This window comes from Coregonus clupeaformis, chromosome 29 (assembly GCF_020615455.1).
Source record: "Coregonus clupeaformis isolate EN_2021a chromosome 29, ASM2061545v1, whole genome shotgun sequence".
Taxonomy (NCBI): domain Eukaryota; kingdom Metazoa; phylum Chordata; class Actinopteri; order Salmoniformes; family Salmonidae; genus Coregonus; species Coregonus clupeaformis.
In genome coordinates this window covers 32344259-32366284 of record NC_059220.1, presented here as the reverse complement: position 1 = coordinate 32366284, position 22026 = coordinate 32344259, and the positions used below count along the sequence as shown (strand labels likewise).

Sequence of the window (22026 nt, the reverse complement as noted above, 5' to 3'; positions counted from 1 at the left end):
ATATTATGAGGGAGTAGTGCAGGTTCTTACCTTGGGCAGCCAGTGGTTGTAGGTGATGTGCTGCATCTGTGCTCCAACTATCTTCCTTGCCTCGTGGTAGATGGTGTCTCCGTCCCAGTGTGGGTTGAGTCGGAGCAGTTCTGTAGCCACGCGGTTGTGTTCTCTGAACCACACCGTGTGCATGGATGTCAAACCCAGCTGCTCGTTGGCCCTGTGGTCTCCAGCCAGGAAGCAGGGGATAGGACTCTCGTTCTCATCCCTCATACACTCTGTAGGGGGCCCCGTGGCGAAGGGTAGGAGGGGCTTCCCAGAGCGCTGGACGATGCCCTGCCTCAGCAGACCCCTCTGACTGGCCAGGTCCCGGACCTCCTCTGACTCGTGGCGTGAGCTGCCATACACGTTGGACGCGTCGATGTACGACGTCAGCTGGTTGATCTGTTCCCGTGGAAACACGCTGTTCATGAGGAGTGATGTCATACCGCTGCCGCATACGGGGCTGGAGCGCACAAAGAACATGCAGCGTGCCCCGCTGCGTGCCTGTCGAGGGTCACCCGGGGGGAACTGGATGGGGAAGCAGGGAGCGTCGTTGGTGCACACGTTAGTGCACAGCTGGCCGTCAGAGAAACGTGATTGGCTGAGGGCGGCAACGGTGGAATCCAGATCATGGTCCAGGAACTGCCCCCACTGCATGAGCATGTGGGTGTAGCGGTCATCGGGTGTGATGGTCTCCGTGCCAATCATGGTGGTGGAGACGAGGCGGGGCAGGGGCAGGGCGTGGCCGTTCTGCTGGCGGCCGCTGGCGCCGCGCGGCAGATTGAAGCCGTTGTCATAGACCGACTTGAGGAGGCGCTGGAAGGCGGTGAGGGAGGCGCCCCACATGGGGTGCTGCAGGTTGTTGCAGGTGCCGTCGTGGCTGCGGTACTTCTGGTGGAAGCAGATGTCAGAACAGTTGTTGAAGCGGCGGTGGGCCGTGCAGCCTGATAGGTTGGCAATCACATCCAGGAAGTGAGGGGACACCAGGTCATTGTAGCGGAACGCTGGGGACGAAGGGAGGGAAAATAGGTTATTTAGTGAGGATATAAGGCCACATACAGAGAAGACAAGCACAGGGCTGTGTACTACACTACTACATTAACTTTATAGTTCCACCTAACAGAGGAGACTGCTGATTGCACCATGTAGGTTATGTTTTCCCTGGGAATCTAAACCTGCATCCTGAGGGCACAGATTTGAGTTTTCCTCTGACATGTCCTGACTCGCTCAGAGACGTAACAATTCCTGTGTTACTGCTCCGGTGCATGAGCTACAGCTCCAGTGTGTGTGTGTGGGGGGCCTTGTGTAGCTCAAATCAATGGGGAAAAGTGAGACTTCCTGTCAGCAGCCAGCTGGTGGAGCAAACGGCAACACCCACCACCCCTCCCATCTCCCCCAAAATGCCACCCCTCCACCTCTCTGGTCACTCACAGAATCGATCCAGCCATACACAACCTACAGGGTAGCAGTGCTAGGTGGTGTGCCAGGTCACATAGACATAAACCAAACAGGCTACATTGTTTTTGCTGACGGACAAAAGTTAGGGGCCAGTGTAACAATGAACACTTGACTGTTGTCATAACCAGTGAAAACACTGTCTCTCTCTCTCTCTCTCTTTCTCTCACACTCTCGCTCACTCTCTCTCTCGCGCTCTCTTTCACTCACTCTCTCTCACTCACTCATCTGAGGCCTGTAGCACCACAGCCTTATATCAGCCAGTGTTCTCCATTACCTCACACAACTGGTCCATTTAGCCTGCATGGCTGTTAAACCTTAGCCACATTAACATGAGCATTTTATGTACCATAAATCCTTAATATGGAGGACCAGTCCCCTTGTTTGGGTCATTGGACACCTCCCTGGACCGGCCAAATCTGGGATGGCTTTCACCCGTGGCAACTGACCACATTCGGCTGCCATTATACAGGATGACGCATGGCTAGTAAAATACTTTATGAGCATCCAGTCAACTGCTAACACATTGGAATGTTTGTGGATTCGCATGTCCTCTTCACTTTCACTTTGCATAGATAGTCTGCTAACTCCAAACCAGAGCTTTATGTGACAGAGATGGTCATCTTTATTAAATAAGGCAATGTCTGTTGTCTCACCTGTGCCGTTGGTGTCGACCATGAGGCCTTGGTTGACGTGGTTCTGGATGAGGAGCAGGGTCTGCTCGAAGATCTCCCCCGCCCGAGCCTGCTCCACTGTGTACGGGTCCCTGGGGTAACGGAATAGGGCCAGCAACTCGCCAGGGGTACGAGGATTTCTACAGTGAGATGGGGAGAGAGGGGGAGAAATAGACAGAGAGAGAGAGAGAGAGAGAGAGAGAGAAAGTGAGAGAGAGATTATTACAGTATCACTCACCATGGAGAACACATAAAAGGCTGTTTATAGTAATAATTCAAATATTGTTTGTCACATGCTGATTTCTGTGTATCCTGTGCCTGCAAGTCTTTTGGATTGAGAGATGGAAATGTTTACAGCCCTTCTTTGTTCTTGCCAGGGAAAACAACTCTAATCTGTCTACCAGGAGTGAATGGTGAAAACATCCTTCCTGACCCAAATGACATGAGCAGATGAAAGAGTTCAGATAAGCACAGTCAATAAAACTCCTCTCAACACACACATTCTCCTCACCGATAACAAACGGGTGTGAGTGAAAAAAGTAAACACTAGCTAGTTGATCTCATAATCCATCTCAAGTGTAGGTGTGGGAATAAACCTGCTTTCACTTCCTTATATGGGCATCACATTTCTTTCATAGCATCCCAATGACTGCATCGTTATTTATGAGGTGCTTTGAACGCAGCCTTCATAAACCATGGCACTCACGCATGCACGGACACACACACGCACAAATGCACGCAACCAAGCACACATGCCTTGGGTCAGTTCAAGCCAGGCAGGGCAATACCAGGTGCCTCCTCTACAGGTATCATATCCAATCCCAAATCAAAACAAATGGCTATCATTTAGATGCATACTTGGCCAATGAAGCAAAGCACATTCCCTTCTCCTTACAAACAACTCTTAAAATAAATATGTACAGTGAGGGAAAAAAGTATTTGATCCCCTGCTGAATTTTGTACGTTTGCCCACTGACAAAGACATGATCAGTCTATAATTTTAATGGTAGGTTTATTTGAACAGTGAGAGACAGAATAACAACAACAAAATACAGAAAAACGCATGTCAAAAATGTTATGAATTGATTTGCATTTTAATGAGGGAAATAAGTATTTGACCCCTCTGCAAAACATGACTTAGTACTTGGTGGCAAAACCCTTGTTGGCAATCACAGAGGTCAGATGTTTCTTGTAGTTGGCCACCAGGTTTGCACACATCTCAGGAGGGATTTTGTCCCACTCCTCTTTGCAGATCTTCTCCAAGTCATTAAGGTTTCGAGGCTGACGTTTGGCAACTCGAACCTTCAGCTCCCTCCACAGATTTTCTATGGGATTAAGGTCTGGAGACTGGCTAGGCCACTCTAGGACCTTAATGTGCTTCTTCTTGAGCCACTCCTTTGTTGCCTTGGCCGTGTGTTTTGGGTCATTGTCATGCTGGAATACCCATATACGACCCATTTTCAATGCCCTGGCTGAGGGAAGGAGGTTCTCACCCAAGATTTGACGGTACATGGCCCCGTCCATCGTCCCTTTGATGCGGTGAAGTTGTCCTGTCCCCTTAGCAGAAAAACACCCCCAAAGCATAATGTTTCCGCCTCCATGTTTGACGGTGGGGATGGTGTTCTTGGGGTCATAGGCAGCATTCCTCCTCCTCCAAACACGGCGAGTTGAGTTGATGCCAAAGACCTCGATTTTGGTCTCATCTGACCACAACACTTTCACCCAGTTCTCCTCTGAATCATTCAGATGTGCATTGGCAAACTTCAGACGGGCCTGTATATGTGTTTTCTTGAGCAGGGGGACCTTGCGGGCGCTGCAGGATTTCAGTCCTTCACGGCGTAGTGTGTTACCAATAGTTTTCTTGGTGACTATGGTCCCAGCTGCCTTGAGATCATTGACAAGATCCTTCCGTGTAGTTCTGGGCTGATTCCTCACCGTTCTCATGATCATTGCAACTCCACGAGGTGAGATCTTGCATGGAGGCCCCAGGCCGAGGATGATTGACAGATATTTTGTGTTTCTTCCATTTGCGAATAATCGCACCAACTGTTGTCACCTTCTCACCAAGCTGCTTGGCGATGGTCTTGTAGCCCATTCCAGCCTTGTGTAGGTCTACAATCTTGTCCCTGACATTCTTGGAGAGCTCTTTGGTCTTGGCCATGGTGGAGAGTTTGGAATCTGATTGATTGATTGCTTCTGTGGACAGGTGTCTTTTATACAGGTAACAAACTGAGATTAGGAGCACTCCCTTTAAGAGTGTGCTCCTAATCTCAGCTCGTTACCTGTATAAAAGACACCTGGGAGCCAGAAATCTTTCTGATTGAGAGGGGGTCAAATACTTATTTCCCTCATTCAAATGCAAATCAATTTATAACATTTTTGACATGCGTTTTCCTGGATTTTGTTGTTGTTATTCTGTCTCTCACTGTTCAAATAAACCTACCATTAAAATTATAGACTGATCATTTCTTTGTCAGTGGGCAAACGTACAAAATCAGCAGGGGATCAAATACTTTTTTACCTCACTGTAGTATTTAAAGCATCCAAATCAAGAATATTTGATATGCTAGTCATCCTTTTGATATAGTGATGATGACTCGCATCGGACAGAGCATTGCAACCCCGCCCTCATGCTGTGTAAACAGCCTTCAGAGGATGCCTGGACGTGCCAGCCAGTCACAGAGCACAAAGACACGTCACATAGAACCCACTGAGCTCTGTGGGCCCAGAGGCAACTTTTCTTCCTGGGCTTGTCATTAGAACAGAGCTGGAATTCCCCAGCTAGCTGGCTGTGTGTGTGTGTGTGTGTGTGTGTGTGTGTGTGTGTGTGTGTGTGTGTGCGTGCGTGTGTGTATGGAAACATGCTCCTGTTAAACACATCATCAGTTGAAAGCACTCACACACAAAGCACAACTCAAGATAGGCTTCAGAAATGATAATTCAACAAAGCTCAGTATCATAAGTTTGATTCCAACCTTCGGACTAAAAAAGGCATTTGACTTACCCATCAAACAGATGCCTCCTGGTGGATTCGATGGCACTGTCCACGTTGCGGATGGCCTCTTCAATAGACGATGTCACAAAGGTGTCCCCTTGCCTACTCACTGGAGGCACTGCAAAATATAATTTAAAAATCAACTAATACTGATCGAATTATTCGCCATAAACTGACACCAGATGTTTCAACTGCGTATGTCATTCGTTGTCATGGTCAAGACAGCATGAGGTAACATAAGTTCAACTAAAGGCTTTAAAATCCTCTCCCCAGAGAGCAAGTTAACTGGGTGATTACACCATATAGAGCTGGGCACTGCTGTACATGTGTATCACAACCCTGGAGATTGGAGAGAACAGAACACATTTCTGGCAGACTGTAGTGTAGTTCTATAGTGTGCCATGTAAAACATGGAGTGTCTGATGTGTGGGCTGCAGACCTGTCCAACATCAACCCATTATGGTCACAGTTCACTGGCAGCACGCTAGCTAGCAACTGCCACGAGACAGCACACAGGCAGGCCAGGGCAAATAAGCAACACTGAGGCTAGAGTTGAGGAGTAGGCCCAACCCATTGTGTTACATGTTACAACAACTGCAGTACAGCCATCACAAAGCCTTGGTGTGTGCAGGCTTTGGGTCTAGCCCAGCAAAAACACATCTGAGTCAGGTGTGTTAGAGCAGGGCTGGAACCAAAGCTTGCAGAGCCTATAGTTCTCCACGACTAGTGTTAGCATAGCTTAGCATACTCTAGCTACGTTTTACCTAGGACGGTGAGCACCATGCTAGCGGACTGGTAGCCAATGGGGTTGCGGGCGACACACTCGTAGCGTCCGCCATCGGCTAGACCCACGTCCTTGACCTCCAGGAAGCCCTCAGGGGCGATGTGGAACTTCCCACTTTCCGTCACCTGGACGCCGTCCTGCAGCGTTGCCGGAACAGACAGGGGTTGAAAGGTCAGGAGGTATGGACTAGTGTGGGGTTAAGGGGTCAAACAGGGAACAACACTGCCATAAAGCCTGACAGTAGGGCACTGTCTTGAGTTACAATGTCAAAGTCATAGGGTCTGTCAGGCCTGACTGGGTCGGGTTACATGGAGTCTTTCAAATCAGCTTGGGATATATGGCTATGTTTTACAATAAGCTGTGATATTCTAGGCTGTACAAAATCACTTTTTAAATACATATAGGCCTAATAATATTGGGAAAGTTACTAACAGCCATTTCCTGATCTGAGCAGCCTGCCCTCCTTCCCCTTCCCTCTCCCCATCCCCTGTCCTCAGCTAGAGCCTGGCTATGCTAGCCTTGTTGCCACGGCGATGGGACAACGGTGTTGCCGTGGTGACCAGTAAATGGTGACCAGGTGACAGGTGTCTAACCTTGTTCCAGGTGAGGACAGGCTCGGGCTGTCCCTGAGCGCTGCAGGGAATCTGGACGTCCGTGCCAGACTCCACAGTCACGTCCCTTGGAGCATTTGTGAAAACAGGCGTTACTGATGATTTAAAAACATGTGTTAATGATTACATCAAAGCTCGCAGCAGCTCACAGTGTAGTGAAATGAATCCCAATGCAGTACAACACATTGTCATCCTAATGTTCTCAGCCTGTCAAAACAAACACTGACATGATTCTCATGCTAGTATGTGCACACACACACACACACACACACACACTGACAGATGCAAGCACGCACACAAACACACACACTTTTTTCGCATGTTCAAGTTCCACGTCCTATTAAATCTCTATTCTAATTACATTAACAGGGGCCAGCTGAAGATTTTAATTGACACACAACACTCAAAGATCAACTCTCATCCAAGGCATAGAGAGTTTCCTCAGTGTGTCCCTGTGAACATGGATTAGACCACTCATCTCTCTCACACACAGCTGGGGAGGTGCTTTTCCTCTTCCCAGTAAAAATTCAAATTCCCCAATGGCGGGCGTGTAACCCCTGCGGCTAGCCACCTGGTCATGGGAAGATACCATTCCCAGTTTGAGGAAAGCCCTCTAAGCCCTGAGGGATCCTGAGGTTTAAAGCAGATGAACTGTTCCCAAGCTATCCAAGCAGACTAGGAAAGTCTAGGCTAGGAAATACTATAATGTTCTGAACACACCCTATCATGTCAGGCTAAAAACATGTATGTCAATGTAGCCAACTAGCCATCTTTCTCCTTGTCTCCCTCTCTCTCTGTCTCGCTTGCTGAAAGTCGCACTGTGTTTAAGCAGCCATCACACACTAAAGTGTTGCTCAGGGTTGTCTCGGGGTTGTGTGTAAATGGTTTACAGTGTTGTAAATGGTTTACAGTACTTTTCTGCATGTTAACAGCCATTACTACATGGAAAACATGGTGCCATCTGGGATTACAGAGTGCCATGCTTTCTTGCCCCGCTCTGCTCCACATCCCATTTACAACTACAAGCCTGTCATTTCTGTTCGAGAGAGAGAGAGAGCGAGAGAGAGACCCAGCCATATGTCTGTCACTAGTTTTTGTACTATGTCGAGGAATTGTTTCTCTGATTTCAGGCTGAGAGGTTGTGTATCGTCACTCCCACCCTCTCGAGCTTTACGACCCTTGACTCCTTTTAAAAAGCCTATGAGCACTTGGAGAGGCCCTTACAATAATACATTGAAACCCTTTTCCCTTCTAGCCTACATAAAGATGCAGTATAATTATCATGTCACAGATGGCATTCACTTGACACTTGTCAACATTGACATAGTGTCCTTGGATGTTTCGAAAAGTGCTTAAAACGAAATGTCCTATAATTACCATTCTAGACACAATTGTCATTTCATTCATTCATAATTCAAACATCAATCATAACAGCATGCAGATTGATAAAATATTCATACATCAGGCATAACATCTGGATCCTGTTAGGGTATAGAGTAGAGATCGGTCTCACCTCTCTGCTGGATATTAAGCTGTACGGCGGTGCGCACTGTGCCGAGTGGGCTGACGGCCTGGCACTCATACTGGCCCTCATCGTGGGGCGCCACGTGGGCGATCCTCAGCGTGCCCGAGGAGAGGACCAGGTGGCGTCGGTCCTGGGGCAGGGGGCTGCCCCCCCGCGTCCAGGCGATGACAGGCTGGGGGTAGCCGCTGGCCTCACAGGCGAAATCCACCGTGTGACCCTCCAACACCGACTGGTCCTGTGGGGTCACTGTGAACTGGGGGGTCTCTGGACAACAGGAACGACAGGAGCGTTAGAAACAAACAAGTTAGATCATGTTCTCTCAACAGTGTCCTGTATAAGATGTCTGCAATTCTTACCAGACACAAACATCTGTACCATTCAAATACAATTTACACTTATGGTTCTTCATTGAAAACAAATGATAATGTACATTGTTGCTTAATAACTTGGTCCATGTACACCTCGATGGTGCTACTCACCCTGTACGATGATGTGAGCGGTGGCGTGGATGGTGTCCACGTTGTTGGAGGCGAAGCAGGTGTACTGCCCCCCGTCTGCCTGCACCACGTTCTGGATGAACAGCCCCCCAGACGGGGTGGTGTTGATACGGGCGTCGGTGGGCAACGGCGTGCGGTCCCCCTTGGTCCAAGAGACCCGGGGCTGGGGCTGGCCTGTAGCGCTACACTCCAGGGTGATACTCTCCCCCACCAACACCTCTGTATTCTGGGGCTGGATCACAAAACTGGGTCGCGCTGAGGGAGAGAGGACAAAGGAGAGACAGAGGAAGATTGAGACAAAGTATCTAAGTGATAACATAGGTGGAAAGAAGTATATTATTTCCTACATAAAGTCAAGAGTTGTTCCTGACCACTTGATCTGACCAGGAAAAACATGTTGCCCTACACATGACCATATCAATCAATCAATCAATCAATCAATCAATTTTATTTTATATAGCCCTTCTTACATCAGCTAATATCTCGAAGTGCTGTACAGAAACCCAGCCTAAAACCCCAAACAGCTAGTAATGCAGGTGTAGAAGCACGGTGGCTAGGAAAAACTCCCTAGAAAGGCGAAAGCCTAGGAAGAAACCTAGAGAGGAACCAGGCTATGAGGGGTATCATCGGTCAGGTGTGGAGGAACAAATGAAAGGGAGCAAGAAGCACAGAGCACACTTACATAATACAGCCCATGAACTCAGACAAACTCTGTTTATATCTGACCCCTCCCCCACTGCTACAGTGGGCCCGGGGCTATAGGAAATATGTACACTGTCTGTCCTCTCGTTTTAAAATCAAAGAAACAGGAAACAGTCAACAGCTGTTCTCAGAGCAGTTTGTAAGTAGAGTCGGCCCAGCAACCATCCGTCACCCGGACAATGACCCCTGGTCATCTGGAGACAGCCCGGCTAATCTCTTGGGGTGACAGTGGTCGTCAGGGGAACAAACAAGGCTGTTGAGGGAAATGCTTTTCTCATGGAACGCAGTGTGATTTCTTCGCCCGGCAGCTTGGTGCGACCTCTAAATTATTTGACTTTTGACCTAAATGGCAACCCCACTGTTCTCTACAATATGCACACAGAGCTATGGTCATTGCTGTTTCAACCCCCGCTGTTCGAACTCTCTCCATTGAACAGAATGCTTTTTACCACACATTTCTTCCTTCACTGAAATGGGCCCTGTCTGAATACAATGGGACGTTGTGAAGCAAATACGATTGGATAAGGGAAAGCTGTACAGTGTTGAGCTTGCAGGCAGTGACTACTTCATGGAAGAGACAAAGGAAGGATATTTAAATATTCCAACATGTGTTACATAATGTGAGGGATCCACTCACAGGGGGCTCCAAAGTATCTGAGTGTGACCTGGGAGGTCTTGACCTCTCCAGCCACGTTCTTGGCCATGCACTGGTACACTCCCTGGTCCGTCTCCCGCGTGTCCTGGATCATCAGGGTACCGTCCTCCAGCAGGTTCAGACGAGAGTCGTCATGCATGTTCAGAGCATTACTGACAGGGAGAAAAATACAATTCCATATTAATGTGCGTACAATATGTTGTATAGGACGCATTACTGAACAAAAGTTGAACAACTGTTTCAACGTTGATATCCTCATTGAAGAGCGGGCCTTACTTGTTCCTGAGCCAGATGATCTGTGGTTTGGGGTTTCCCTCGGCCCTGCAGGTGAAGTACACAGTGTTCCCCGACGTCACGTCAACATCCTGGGGCTCCGACGTGATCCTGGGCACCTCTACACAGGAGAGAGGGAGAGGAGGAGAGGAGGAAGAGAGGAGGAAGAGAGGAGGATGAGAAGAGGAAGAGAGGAGGATGAGAAGAGGAAGTGAAGAGGATGAGAGGAGGAGGAGAGGAGGAAGAGGGGAGGATGAGAAGAGGAAGAGAGGAGGATGAGAGGAGGATGAGAGGAGGATGAGAAGAGGAAGAGAGGAGGATGAGAGGAGGATGAGAAGAGGATGAGAAGAGGATGAGAAGAGGAAGAGAGGAGGATGAGAGGAGGATGAGAGGAGTAAGAGAGGAGGATGAGAAGAGGAAGAGAGGAGGAAGAGAGGAGGATGAGAAGAGGAAGGGATAAAGACAGGTTGAAGCAAAACAATAAAGCAACCAGACCAGCCACATAAATACAGAACCATTTCCTTTCAGGACAAGAGTCATGTCTCTATTCTCTGCTGGTCTGATATGACTACGGCCAGAGTAATGGACCGGAGAGAGGACACTGCTCTCCTGAGATTGGCCCTGTGGACGTATGCTGAGGGCGCTGTGAGGGGGCCTGATGTGGGGGCTTCTCTGGTTAGGATCAGGGATGGAAACAGGGGCACACACCCACACACACAAATCACCTCCTGTGAGGAAATAGTTAAACTGCTCCACAAATAAGTCAGCCACCCTGTGTGTGCTAGGACATGGGTGGTGCTGGACTTCCGGCTGCTGCCTCCTCAGATACTCTGTCCTCTCTGGCAGACTGGCACTTTTAGGTGCACATACATCATCCAATCCATACACACATGCGCGTGCACACACAAACACACACATGCCCCTTTGTTTACATGTGGCAGACACATTTATTAGAGAGCATAGAGTAGGCCCTCCAGTCCAACAGCTCTCCCCTCTCTCCTAACGCACAAACCATGCACATGGGAAAGGCCAAGACATAAATCTGTCTGCTCTGGGCCTTCCAGGTCCTCCACCACCAACCAGCCCAGCAGGCCAACCAGCAGCCGAAACAAGACCGATGGGAAGCAGTAACCTCAGACTGCATATAACAGCCCGGCTCTCTTTTCTCTCTCACCACCTCCACATTAGACCACATTGGCACAGGGCACTAATTACACTGTTTGCTTCCCTTAACTCCAAACATGGCAACCCAGCCCTGGCTCCTGCTCTTCCATAGGCCCAGGGCAGAGAAGGGACAGGGAAGGGAAGGAGGCCAGTGGGTAGCCAGGCCAGCAGGGAGGTGGCACTTCATCCACAGGCCCTGTTGTTTTGACAGCTGCTCGGCCCGCTGCACATTGTTCCCTCATTTATACGGGGAATGGAGGAAGAGCCGGGGGAGAAAAGGGGAGAGGAGCAGAGAGGAGAGAGAGGAGGGGAGAAGGTAAGGGAGAGGAGGGAGAGAAGAGAGGAGATGATGGGTGAGGAGAGGAGGGTAGAGGAGAAGTAGAGGAGAGAGGACGGACGGGAGAAGAGGGGTGAGTAGGGAGTGGAGAGAGGGGGAGAGAAGGAGAGTGGAATGGTTCCACTGTTTAAAACAGACTTTACTCCACACACATACAGACACACAGACAGACAGACAGACAGACAGACAGACAGACAGACAGACAGACAGACAGACAGAAGGGGATTCATTAAGAAAGAAAAGGCAAGTCAGAGCCGTCAAATTAGCTGCGGAGGCTTGTGTGGTTTTTATAACGTAAACTGACAGCTGCTGCCTGCCTACCCCACAATGGCTGTTACTGAGGGAGGAGAAGAGGGCATAATGAGGGTGGTAAAGCCACTCTGATGTAACAGGAACAAACTGGCTTAAAAGTCCATTAGGGAGAGAAAGACTTCCTGGCCTAAGTACTACATACAGTAGACCTACACATTTCATTGTTCTGCAAGATAAACACATATCTCCACTCCTTTCCTTTCCCAAAGGACTAGTGTAATGGAAATAACCAGACAGGCATTTCAACACGTTTAATCTGCCCTGACTTGGCTGGTTTTCTTGGGTTCCATTGGCGGCTTTCGCGCTTATATTCTACCAGCCTCACCCATCCATCCCTCATACACATGCATCACTTTCTCAGTTCCCTCACCCCTTCCTTCTTTCCCACACCCAACCCCAAAACAATCACAGCAGACATGGACTTGGTCCCTCTATCCACCCCTTACAATCCACACTCCACCTATCCATCCGCCACCCACGTCCAGGACACAGAGGCCTGATGGGCTTAGCAGATGCTGGCTTCAGGAGGCAGGCTGCTAGGTTCTTGGGCTCCGAGCAGTGGCAGGGGCTCCTGTCTGACATGCTACCCAGCCCAGGACCACAGCTGCTGGGGTCATGGTGGAACAAAAGCTGGCTGGAGACCACAGACCAACCTCCACAGACAGACAGACAGACAGACAGACAGGGACCCACCTGGGGAAATCCCGTCACAGCTCAAGACCACTGTGGTCGGGAGCCAACAGCTAAACAGACAGAAAAGGTTTTGTGTGGCTAGGAAAGCCGTGGTTTGTGTGGAGTGAGTTGGGGTTTCAGTGAAGTGGACGGTATGCGAGAGAAGGTGTGTGTGATGTGTGTGTGTGTGTGTGTGTGTGTGTGTGTGTGTGTGTGTGGTGATGTGTGTGTGTGTTGGGGGGGTTGTGAGTGTGTGTGAGCGCCTGTGTGTGGCCTCACCACAGTTCAGTTCCTCAGCAGTGAGTGTGGCCACAGATCGTCCCTGCAGCCGGCTGGGGTAGTCACAGGTGGCAGCAGCCTGTGCATTGCCTGACTCAGCATACTGCTTCAACAGGTCAGCCAGCCACAGCAGCTCACAGTCACAGTTCAAAGTGTTAGAGTCCAGACGCCTGCACACAGAGGGAGAGGGAGAGAGAGCGAGAGAGCGAGAGAGAGAGAGAGAGAGCGAGAGAGAGAGAGAGAGAGAGAGAGAGAGAGAGAGAGAGAGAGAGAGAGAGAGATTACTACAGTATCACTCACCATGCGGAAAAAATAAAAGGCTGTTTATAGTAACGCTCCAAATATAGTGTTTGTCATATGCTGATTTCTGTGTATCCTGCACCTGCAAGTCTTTAGATGTGTGTATGTTCTACTCTTCCTCAGTATAACTCACCATCTCTTAAATACAGAGTATATAGTACAGTCGTGGTCAAAAGTTTTGAGAATGACACAAGTATTGGTCTTCACAAAGTTCGCTGCTTCAGTGTTATGAGATATTTTTGTCAGATGTTACTATGGTATACTGAAGTATAATTACAAGCATTCCATAAGTGTCAAAGGCTTTTACTGATAATTACATTAAGTTTATGCAAAGAGTCAATATTTCCAGTGTTGACCCTTCTTTTTCAAGACCTCTGCAATCCGCACTGGCATGCTGTCAATTAACTTCTGGGCCACATCCTGACTGATGGCAGCCCATTCTTGCATAATCAATGCTTGGAGTTTGTCAGAATTTGTGGGTTTTTGTTTGTCCACCCGCCTCTTGAGGATCGACCACAAGTTCCCAATGGGATTAAGGTCTGGGGAGTTTCCTTGCCATGGACCCAAAATGTCGATGTTTTGTTCCCCGAGCTACTTAGTTATCACTTTTACCTTATGGCAAGGTGTTCCATCATGCTGGAAAAGGCATTGGTCGTCACCAAACTGTTCTTGCATGGTTGGGAGAAGTTGCTCTCGGAGGATGTGTTGGTACCATTCTTATTCAGCCAAAATTTTGAGTGAGCCCACTCCCTTGGCTGAGAAGCAACCCCACACATGAATGGTCTCAGGATGCTTTACTGTTGGCATGACACAGGACTGATGGTAGCGCTCACCTTGTCTTCTCAAGGTGTTTTCCGGATGCCCCAAACAATCGGAAAGGGGATTCATCAGAGAAAATGACTTTACCCCAGTCCTCAGCAGTCCAATCCCTGTACCTTTTGCAGAATATCAGTCTGTCCCTGATGTTTTTCCTGGAGAGAAGTGGCTTCTTTGCTGCCCTTCTTGACACCAGGCCATCCTCCAAAAGTCTTCGCCTCACTGTGCGTGCAGATGTACTCAAACCTGCCTGCTGCCATTCCTGAGCAAGCTCTGCACTGGTGGTGCTCCGATCCCGCAGCTGAATCAACTTTAGGAGACAGTCATGGCGCTTGCTGGACTTTCTTGGGCACCCTGACGCCTTCTTCACAAAAATTGAACCTCTCTCCTTGAAGTTCTTGATGATCCGATAAATGTTTGATTTCGGTGCAATCTTACTAGCAGCAATATCCTTGCCTGTGAAGCCCTTTTTGTGCAAAGCAATGATGACGGCACGTGTTTCCTTGCAGGTAACCATGGTTAACAGAGGAAGAACAATGATTTCAAGCACCACCCTCCTTTTAAAGCTTCCAGTCTGTTATTCTAACTCAATCAGCATGACAGAGTGATCTCCAGCCTTGTCCTCGTCAACACTCTCACCTGTGTTAACGAGAGAATCACTGACATGATGGCAGTTGGTCCTTTTGTGGCAGGGCTGAAGTTTTCAGTGGAAAAGTTTTTGGGGGATTAAGTTCATTATCATGGTAAAGAGGGACTTTGCAATTAATTGCAATTCTTCTGATCACTCTTCATGACATTCTGGAGTATATGCAAATTGCCATCATCAAAACTGAGGCAGTAGACTTTGTGAAAATTAGTATTTGTGTCATTCTCAAAACATTTGACCACGACTGTAGACCGCAATATCACACATCAATACAGGACTATTAACTGTACATCATACAATACAGATCACACTGCTACCAGTCCTGTGTTATTACAGTAGTATAGGTAAACAGTATGAGTCTGTCTGTCTGGTGTCAGTAGTGGGCTGACTCTGACTGGGCGGTAGTGTAAATCCTCGCTGGTGGCCTCCCAGTGTGGACCAAGACTGGCCAAACACAGACACACACATGCACACATGGACACACACACACACCAGCTATGTCATACAGCTAGGCCTAGCTCCGTCCAAACACTGGGACTCAGCATGGCCTTTTTGGTAGAACTCCTCTCCTGCTGCGGGAAACTGTCTGTCTACAGCAGAGTGCAGACTGGTTGCTGGCTGACTTTCCTTTATTCTTTATTCTACCAGTAGGTCTCTTCAGGTTTCAGAGAGATTTGTACATTCCAGGAGACAGTAATAATCTCATTTAATCTGATCCCACACTGAACATCCTCCAAATCTGAGTGCTGCAATAATCAGAGGGAAATATTGTTTTTGAATCCAGTTCCTCCCAGCCTGCCAGTTCTCCTGTCTGTCTACTGTACCTCTCAACCACAGCATACTGGCTCTGGATCTAACACATCCTGGAAGTCAGTCTTGTTGAAAAGAGTGAGAAAACAAAAGGGCCAAACTCTAGATCCTAATTAACTGCCTGGTCTTTGTACACAGACAGGCAGGGCTCTGTCAGTGCCATTCATCTCTCTCACAGTCCTAGACCAGGGGTATTCAAATCTTACCCTGGGAGGTCCGGAGTACTGCTGGTTTTCTGTTCTACCTAATAATCAATTGCACCCACCTGGTGTCCCAGGTCCAAATAAGTCACTGATTAGAGGGGAATAATTAAAAAAAGCAATAGAACTGGCTTTGAGGTCCTTTAATTTGAGGGGCCTAGACAGAGTGGTGTACTGTTGAAAAACGGCTCGTATTCTCCCCCATGACCCCTCTGTGTAATGGGAGTCAAATGTTGGTCGATACGCATTCTCAGACAACACCACAGCTGCCCTGTCCATGCATGTTATCAGTGAACTTACAGTCTCTTCATGGACTGGAGATGGGAGAAGGTCCCCAGTACAAGATGGGTGATTCTGTTGTTGTGCAAAAACCTGCAAGAGGCAAAGAGAGAGAGACAGACACATTAATTATGGACTTCATGCTGCGTGTAATTTGTAATTTGTACATTTGACACACTGTTTAGTAGGTTGACAGGGGTTGACCTCTAAAGGGATTAAAGGAAAACTCCATTGTTGAAATAGTCCCTAAATGTTTTCTATGTCAACAATCAAGTTTTTAAGATACAAGGACAGAAATACAGCCGGTATGATGCAAAATGCATCATATCGGCTGTATTTCTGTATTTTTAAAGTTATATATCTTAAAAACTTGATTGCTGACATACAAAACATTTTTGGAAATATATCAACAATGGACTAATGAAACTGTCACGCCCTGGCTCTGGGGACTCTTAATTGTTGAGCCAGGGTATGGATGTTCTATGTTTAGTTTTCTATGTTTTTGTTCTAGATCGTGTTTATCTATGTTGGCCAGGGTGGTTCCCAATCAGAGACAGCTGTAGCTCGTTGTCTCTGACTGGGGACCATACTTAGGCAGCCTGTTGGCACCAGTTAGTTTGTGGGATCTTGTTCCGTAAAGGTTTGTTGTGTATAACCTCAGGACTTCACGTATTGTTTGTTTGTTGTTTTGTTCGTGTTGTTAAGTACACAATAAAGATGTACGCTTATCACGCTGCGCCTTGGTTCCACGAGTCTTCAGTCAACGATCGTGACAGAAACAAATACCAAAAGATTTTCCTTTATGTTATATGCATATTTCCTATAGCATATTTCCTATGTCACAGTGTAAACAAACACATAAAGTTAGTGACTCATGAGGAATGTGCATATATTCTATTAAATTACTTGAGCTTTCTACTTTGACATTCATTGAAGATATCGCTTACAGCATCAGTCCCTTTGATGTTGGCCTGCAGGCTAATATTGGGAGCCATATTGAAATGTTTTTGGAAGACCATTTTATATTATTTTTATCTGGGATAAGAAATATGATCAGTTTCCCATTCATGACAAACTATCAAGGCTCCGTGCCATGACCCCTTTCTTCAAAACCATCCAACGATCTTAACCAAAGATGAGATTATGGATTCCTTTATTGAAAACAGATTAAAGATGAATAAATACAGCTATGGAAAGATTTTCCCCAAACGCCAACAAACCTTCACTTTTGTTAGCGATCACCGTAAATCAAAAGAAACAACAAGATTTTTTTCCTTCTTATTCTTCTCTTTCAATCCACAGGAGATAGATACATCTTTCAGACTTCTCTTGGTCACAAACAAGTGAAACTGGACACTCCGTTGTCATGGAAATCTTCCCCTACAAACGTTCCAGAATGAATGCACCTGGGAATTCCTTCCCCTTTCCAGCTGTGTGCAGGCAGCTCCTTCTCTGCTGAGGGTTGGGAACGTGTGTGGCGGGATTCCAGGGGTAGCCCGTAAACGAGGAGAGATGGACACCGATGGAGGAATTCAGATCGGATCCAACACTCCCACATCTGGTGTGAGAGCGTGAAAACAGAGGCCAGCCGGCCGGTGAGCCATCCATCCATCCGCACGGTAGAAGGTCCAGTCCAGGTCCAGTGGGTCTGACATAGTTCACTGAGCCTCGACACTCACTCTATTCATCCACTCTGTCTACTGTTACTTCAATAAGAAAGTTATTTCATTAAATTTGTTCGCTCATATTGTTCCCTTATTTCCCTGGTGAAATTCTCTCAGATCCCACCTATGTTAGGTGTCAGGAGAGTTGATATCTCTCCAGACAAAAGGCCCAGGTGTTATCAGTGGACCCTTTGGCCCTGCAGGATAACTCTAGCTGACCTGGGTTCTTAGCGTCTGTCCTACATAGCACATAGAAATCTGATGGGTCAGTGATTAACAAACACACAGAACCCTGAAGTTGTAAAACAGGTTTTGGGCCATCTAAGAATACCTCTGAGTAGGGCCCTGATTTTTTTCCTGACCGCATGTCAGGAACCTGAGTTTGAAGGGTTTGGAGGAGCATCAGACAGAGAGCAAGTGAGGGCTCTGGGCAAACACAGCCAAACATACGCTGGCCACATTTATCCCTGTGCAGTCTGTCCTCATAGCATTTCTCTTGCTATTTACCCCAGACAGACAGACAGACAACCAGCTGTAAAAATGGCCCACAGACCTCAAGAGACTTGTTGAAGAGATTAGCTGTCCATTGTTGCACAAAGACATCCCAGAACATTGAAAGGTAATCTAAGGGTTGTGCTGCTTTGAAACCCCCCCTATATGTCCAGCTTTCTGCTAAACACATTAGGGCTCCGTCGGTTGGGGACACTGCGTCCTATTCACAGTGCATCATGTAGGCCATTTCATGGGGTTTCAAGTCTATTTCCCAGAATGTTTACGTTGTAAAGTCTGGTCTGCACTCAGTGCCCTGGAATAAGTTAGCTCAGGTAGAGGACTGACTCCGACAAACACGTACATGCCACAACAAATCGTTCAATTTTATAATTTGGAGAGTTATGTCCTATTGCTTGTTAAAGATGCATCACCCCATCATTTAGACAAATTTGTACTTTAAAGTAAGAATGTAACTTGCAATCGTATGACAGAGTGAAAGGTGAAAAGTGGAGATAGTGGACTTACAGGCGTTCAAGCTTTGGGAGGTGAGTGAAGGATTCCGGTTCTATGGACTCAATGTTGTTGAAGTGCAGGTACCTGGAAAAGAACAGAGCATCGGCACAGCACAGTAACACCACATTAGGATTAAAATTTTGACTAGATGGACATGTCTTCACAGTAGGCCACTGAATTTAAATAATAACATTTAAACTGGCAGATTCAGTACATTCCAATAGGTTTCATGATGCCTTCCAAAAACCCCTTAACCTGTCCATTACATAACCTGTCAAAATACAATCCTGTATTTTCAGGGATACTATTAAGTCATAATTCAGGTGAGAAGGTATTTGCACTAGGCCTACATGTATCCCTACCAGACAGTTAATATTGAGCGTCTGTAAATTCTTTCCCTATAGGCTAACTTTCTGATAGAATGGCCCATCTGCGGATACAGACATGATTGATGCCAGAGCACCTTTGTTGCTAACGGCAATAAACAAATAGCAAGGCTAAGACAATGACATATTAAATCCAATTACTCACTGTACAGTAACTGTTAGGTTCAGTAACATATTTGATTATTAAACACACAAAGCAACAGTTAAAGCAAGCAAAGGTTAAGCAAAGTTACACTAATCAGCAATAAAGACATGGTAATCTCGAGCAACAGTGGATATGGCACAGCATCCATTTACTACACCATGAATGCATTAAGACTTCTGACTTCAAAATAAAAGAGATAGATGTAGGGTGAACGAGAGAATTCTTCCCTCATCAGAGTGTAGAGGCCGTTAAGGCAGGCCAGAAGATGTCCAAGGGCAACAGAACATTGAACAGCCAAGAGGAATTACACAGACAACCATATTTAATGTCTGAGAGAGGGAGGGGAGAGATGGAGAGAGACGAGAGGGACAGAGAGAGAGAGGAGAGAGAGACAGAGAGAGAGAGAGAGAGAGAGAGGGGGGAGAGAGATCATATTGATTTTGTGGTCGCCCCTTGGCAACAACTAACAGTGAACTTGGCAACATACTAGCCTTATAACCTTTAATTGATGTATGTGAGTCATAAGCCGGTGATTTATTTTAACTTACAAATGTCTAACATTACAATTAAAACACATTTTATGCCAGTAAACAGGGTAATAGAACAAAGTGTAATAAGACATTATTTTGTTGTATTTGTACCCCCTTTTTCTCCCCAATTTCATTCTTGTCTCATCGCTGCAACTCCCCAACGGGCTCGGGAGGCGAAGGTCGAGTCATGCGTCCTCCGAAACATGAGCCGTCAAAACAATCTTCTTCACACCCGCCCGCTTAACCCGGAAGCCAGCCGCACCAATGTGTCGGAGGAAACACTGTTCAACTGACGACCGAAGTCAGCCTGCAGGCGCCCAGCCCGCCACAAGGAGTCGCTAGAGCGCTAAGTAAAGCCCCCCCGGCCAAACCCTCCCCTAACGACGCTGGGCCAATTGTGCGCCGCCCTATGTGACTCCCGATCACGGCTGGTTGTGACACAGCCTGGTGTCACAACCAGCCGTAGTGTCACAACCAGGTCTGTAGTGACGCCTCTAGCACTGCGATGCAGTGCCTTGGACCACTGCGCCACTCGGGAGGCCGTAATAAGACACTTTAAGCACCAAATGGAGATTTATTGTGACAAGGAACTATTGTTTACATATGCTAGAGAGGATAAGAAACAGGCTTTGTGTACATTTTCTAATCCAAGATACATTGCTTATGTTCTGTAGTCTCTTTGGCGTTAAATGAGTATTTGGCTACAGGTAGCCCGTGTGTGAATTTAATATGGTCGACAACAAGCGAGCCAACATGCTTGGAAAATTCTCTCATTTAAACAGCAGGGGAGAGGGTACATTAAATACAAGACTGGCATACTTTAAATAAATGTTTATTCCCCCACCCCCAACATATGGCTTGCATAGCATAGTTGTTGCCCAACAGAATACCATAGGGCCATTAAAGTTCTGGCTCAGAACTTGTCACCCACACATAAAATCCTTCATTACTGTATCAAAACTCAAACCAGCTGCAGGGCAAAGAGCCTGGACTTTGATTTGGTTTCGCTTCATGAATAGCCATTTGTTCAGTGTGCATGCATGTCGTTATGGAGGGACAAACAGCCAGGGTGTAGTTTAGAGACAAATGGCCTTCATGGCGGACGCTCTGTCATGACTTTGCCAAATATTGTGTTCAGTATCCACCCCTTACTAAATGATGTCAGTGTAACTGTCTTCCATTGACATATGAAGCCCCATTGTTGCGATATATAGCTTCCCAGAAGGGTTAACCAACAATAACAATCTCACTAAACACAGCATTTGGCAACAGTTGCATCATAAAATAGTTTATTGTTGAAGGAATTGTTCAACTATTGGCTTACTAAAAGAAGGCCATTTCAGTTCATGGCATTGGTGGTCTATACATGTTTTACTACTCTGCACAGACAGCTTGCTTTGTTGTATGTTCTGTATGAGCCTTGGTGTCCAACAAACACTCAACATTTACCAGACACAACAAAACCATTACATCAATAAACAGAATCTGAAATTAATCTAATTTCTGGGATGATTTGAACATAGTCAAGTCATTGAGACAACAGGCAATTGGGAAAAGATGATAGAAATGTACATTGATTGTGCCCAATCATATCACATTGATAGCTTAAGGTCACAAGTACATTTTTACAGATTTGAGCCATCCTTTCTCATGCCGATACTGAAGGTATGTCTCATAGACATAATAAGCACATGTAATAGGCACATGGTGACCTCGATCACTCTGCTTGGGAAATGCGTGGGGGCCCTCTATGAAACAACAGAACTAGCGCATAACACAACTAGATGGACAATGACAAGTAAGGTCAAGGGTGAGACAAGCAGTCAGCGTACAGTACAGTAGTGTGACTCCAGGGAGGAAGTCAGACACACAGGGCCCTTTTCAGACTTGAGATATGTTGATTTAACATGAACTTACTGTAAGATATTGACTTAAGTCCATGTTCAGTGTACTTATCTCAAGTCTGAATGGGGCCCACAGTGAAGGGCAAGCTGTGCAGCATGGCATGGGGCAAGCAGGAGCTGGATCTGTAGTCTAAGTACATGGGAAGCCAAGGCCTGCTTCAGTCTGCATCTGATTAGCTACGGTAGTGTGTGGGCAGGGCAAGACAGGGTAGGGCAAGACAGGGTAGGGCAGGGCATCTCATGCTGTATCTTTCCGCACTAGGACCAGGTAACACACATCCGTTGTCGTGGCAACGAGGCATGCTACTCATGCAGGGGTTCATAGTGTCAGCGCGACATACAAGGGTGGGTGCACACACGGCATGCATAGGGG

General features: G+C 47.1%; 1 protein-coding gene across 2 annotated transcripts in view; it reads right to left on the bottom strand.

The window, feature by feature from the left end:
• The window catches only part of LOC121545046 (peroxidasin), a 99303-nt gene that overhangs the window by 19414 nt on the left and 57863 nt on the right, over positions 1-22026 (bottom strand). For both annotated transcript variants that reach the window (XM_041855403.2, XM_045209163.1), the window contains 12 exons: positions 18701-18772; positions 16041-16112; positions 12969-13138; positions 10208-10325; positions 9914-10083; positions 8557-8829; positions 8066-8341; positions 6535-6647; positions 5922-6078; positions 5167-5275; positions 2145-2302; positions 31-1037 (listed from right to left, as the gene is read on the bottom strand). In XM_041855403.2, the coding sequence (XP_041711337.2) occupies positions 31-1037; positions 2145-2302; positions 5167-5275; positions 5922-6078; positions 6535-6647; positions 8066-8341; positions 8557-8829; positions 9914-10083; positions 10208-10325; positions 12969-13138; positions 16041-16112; positions 18701-18772 (2695 nt within the window). The remainder of the gene's footprint in view (positions 1-30; positions 1038-2144; positions 2303-5166; positions 5276-5921; positions 6079-6534; positions 6648-8065; positions 8342-8556; positions 8830-9913; positions 10084-10207; positions 10326-12968; positions 13139-16040; positions 16113-18700; positions 18773-22026) is intronic.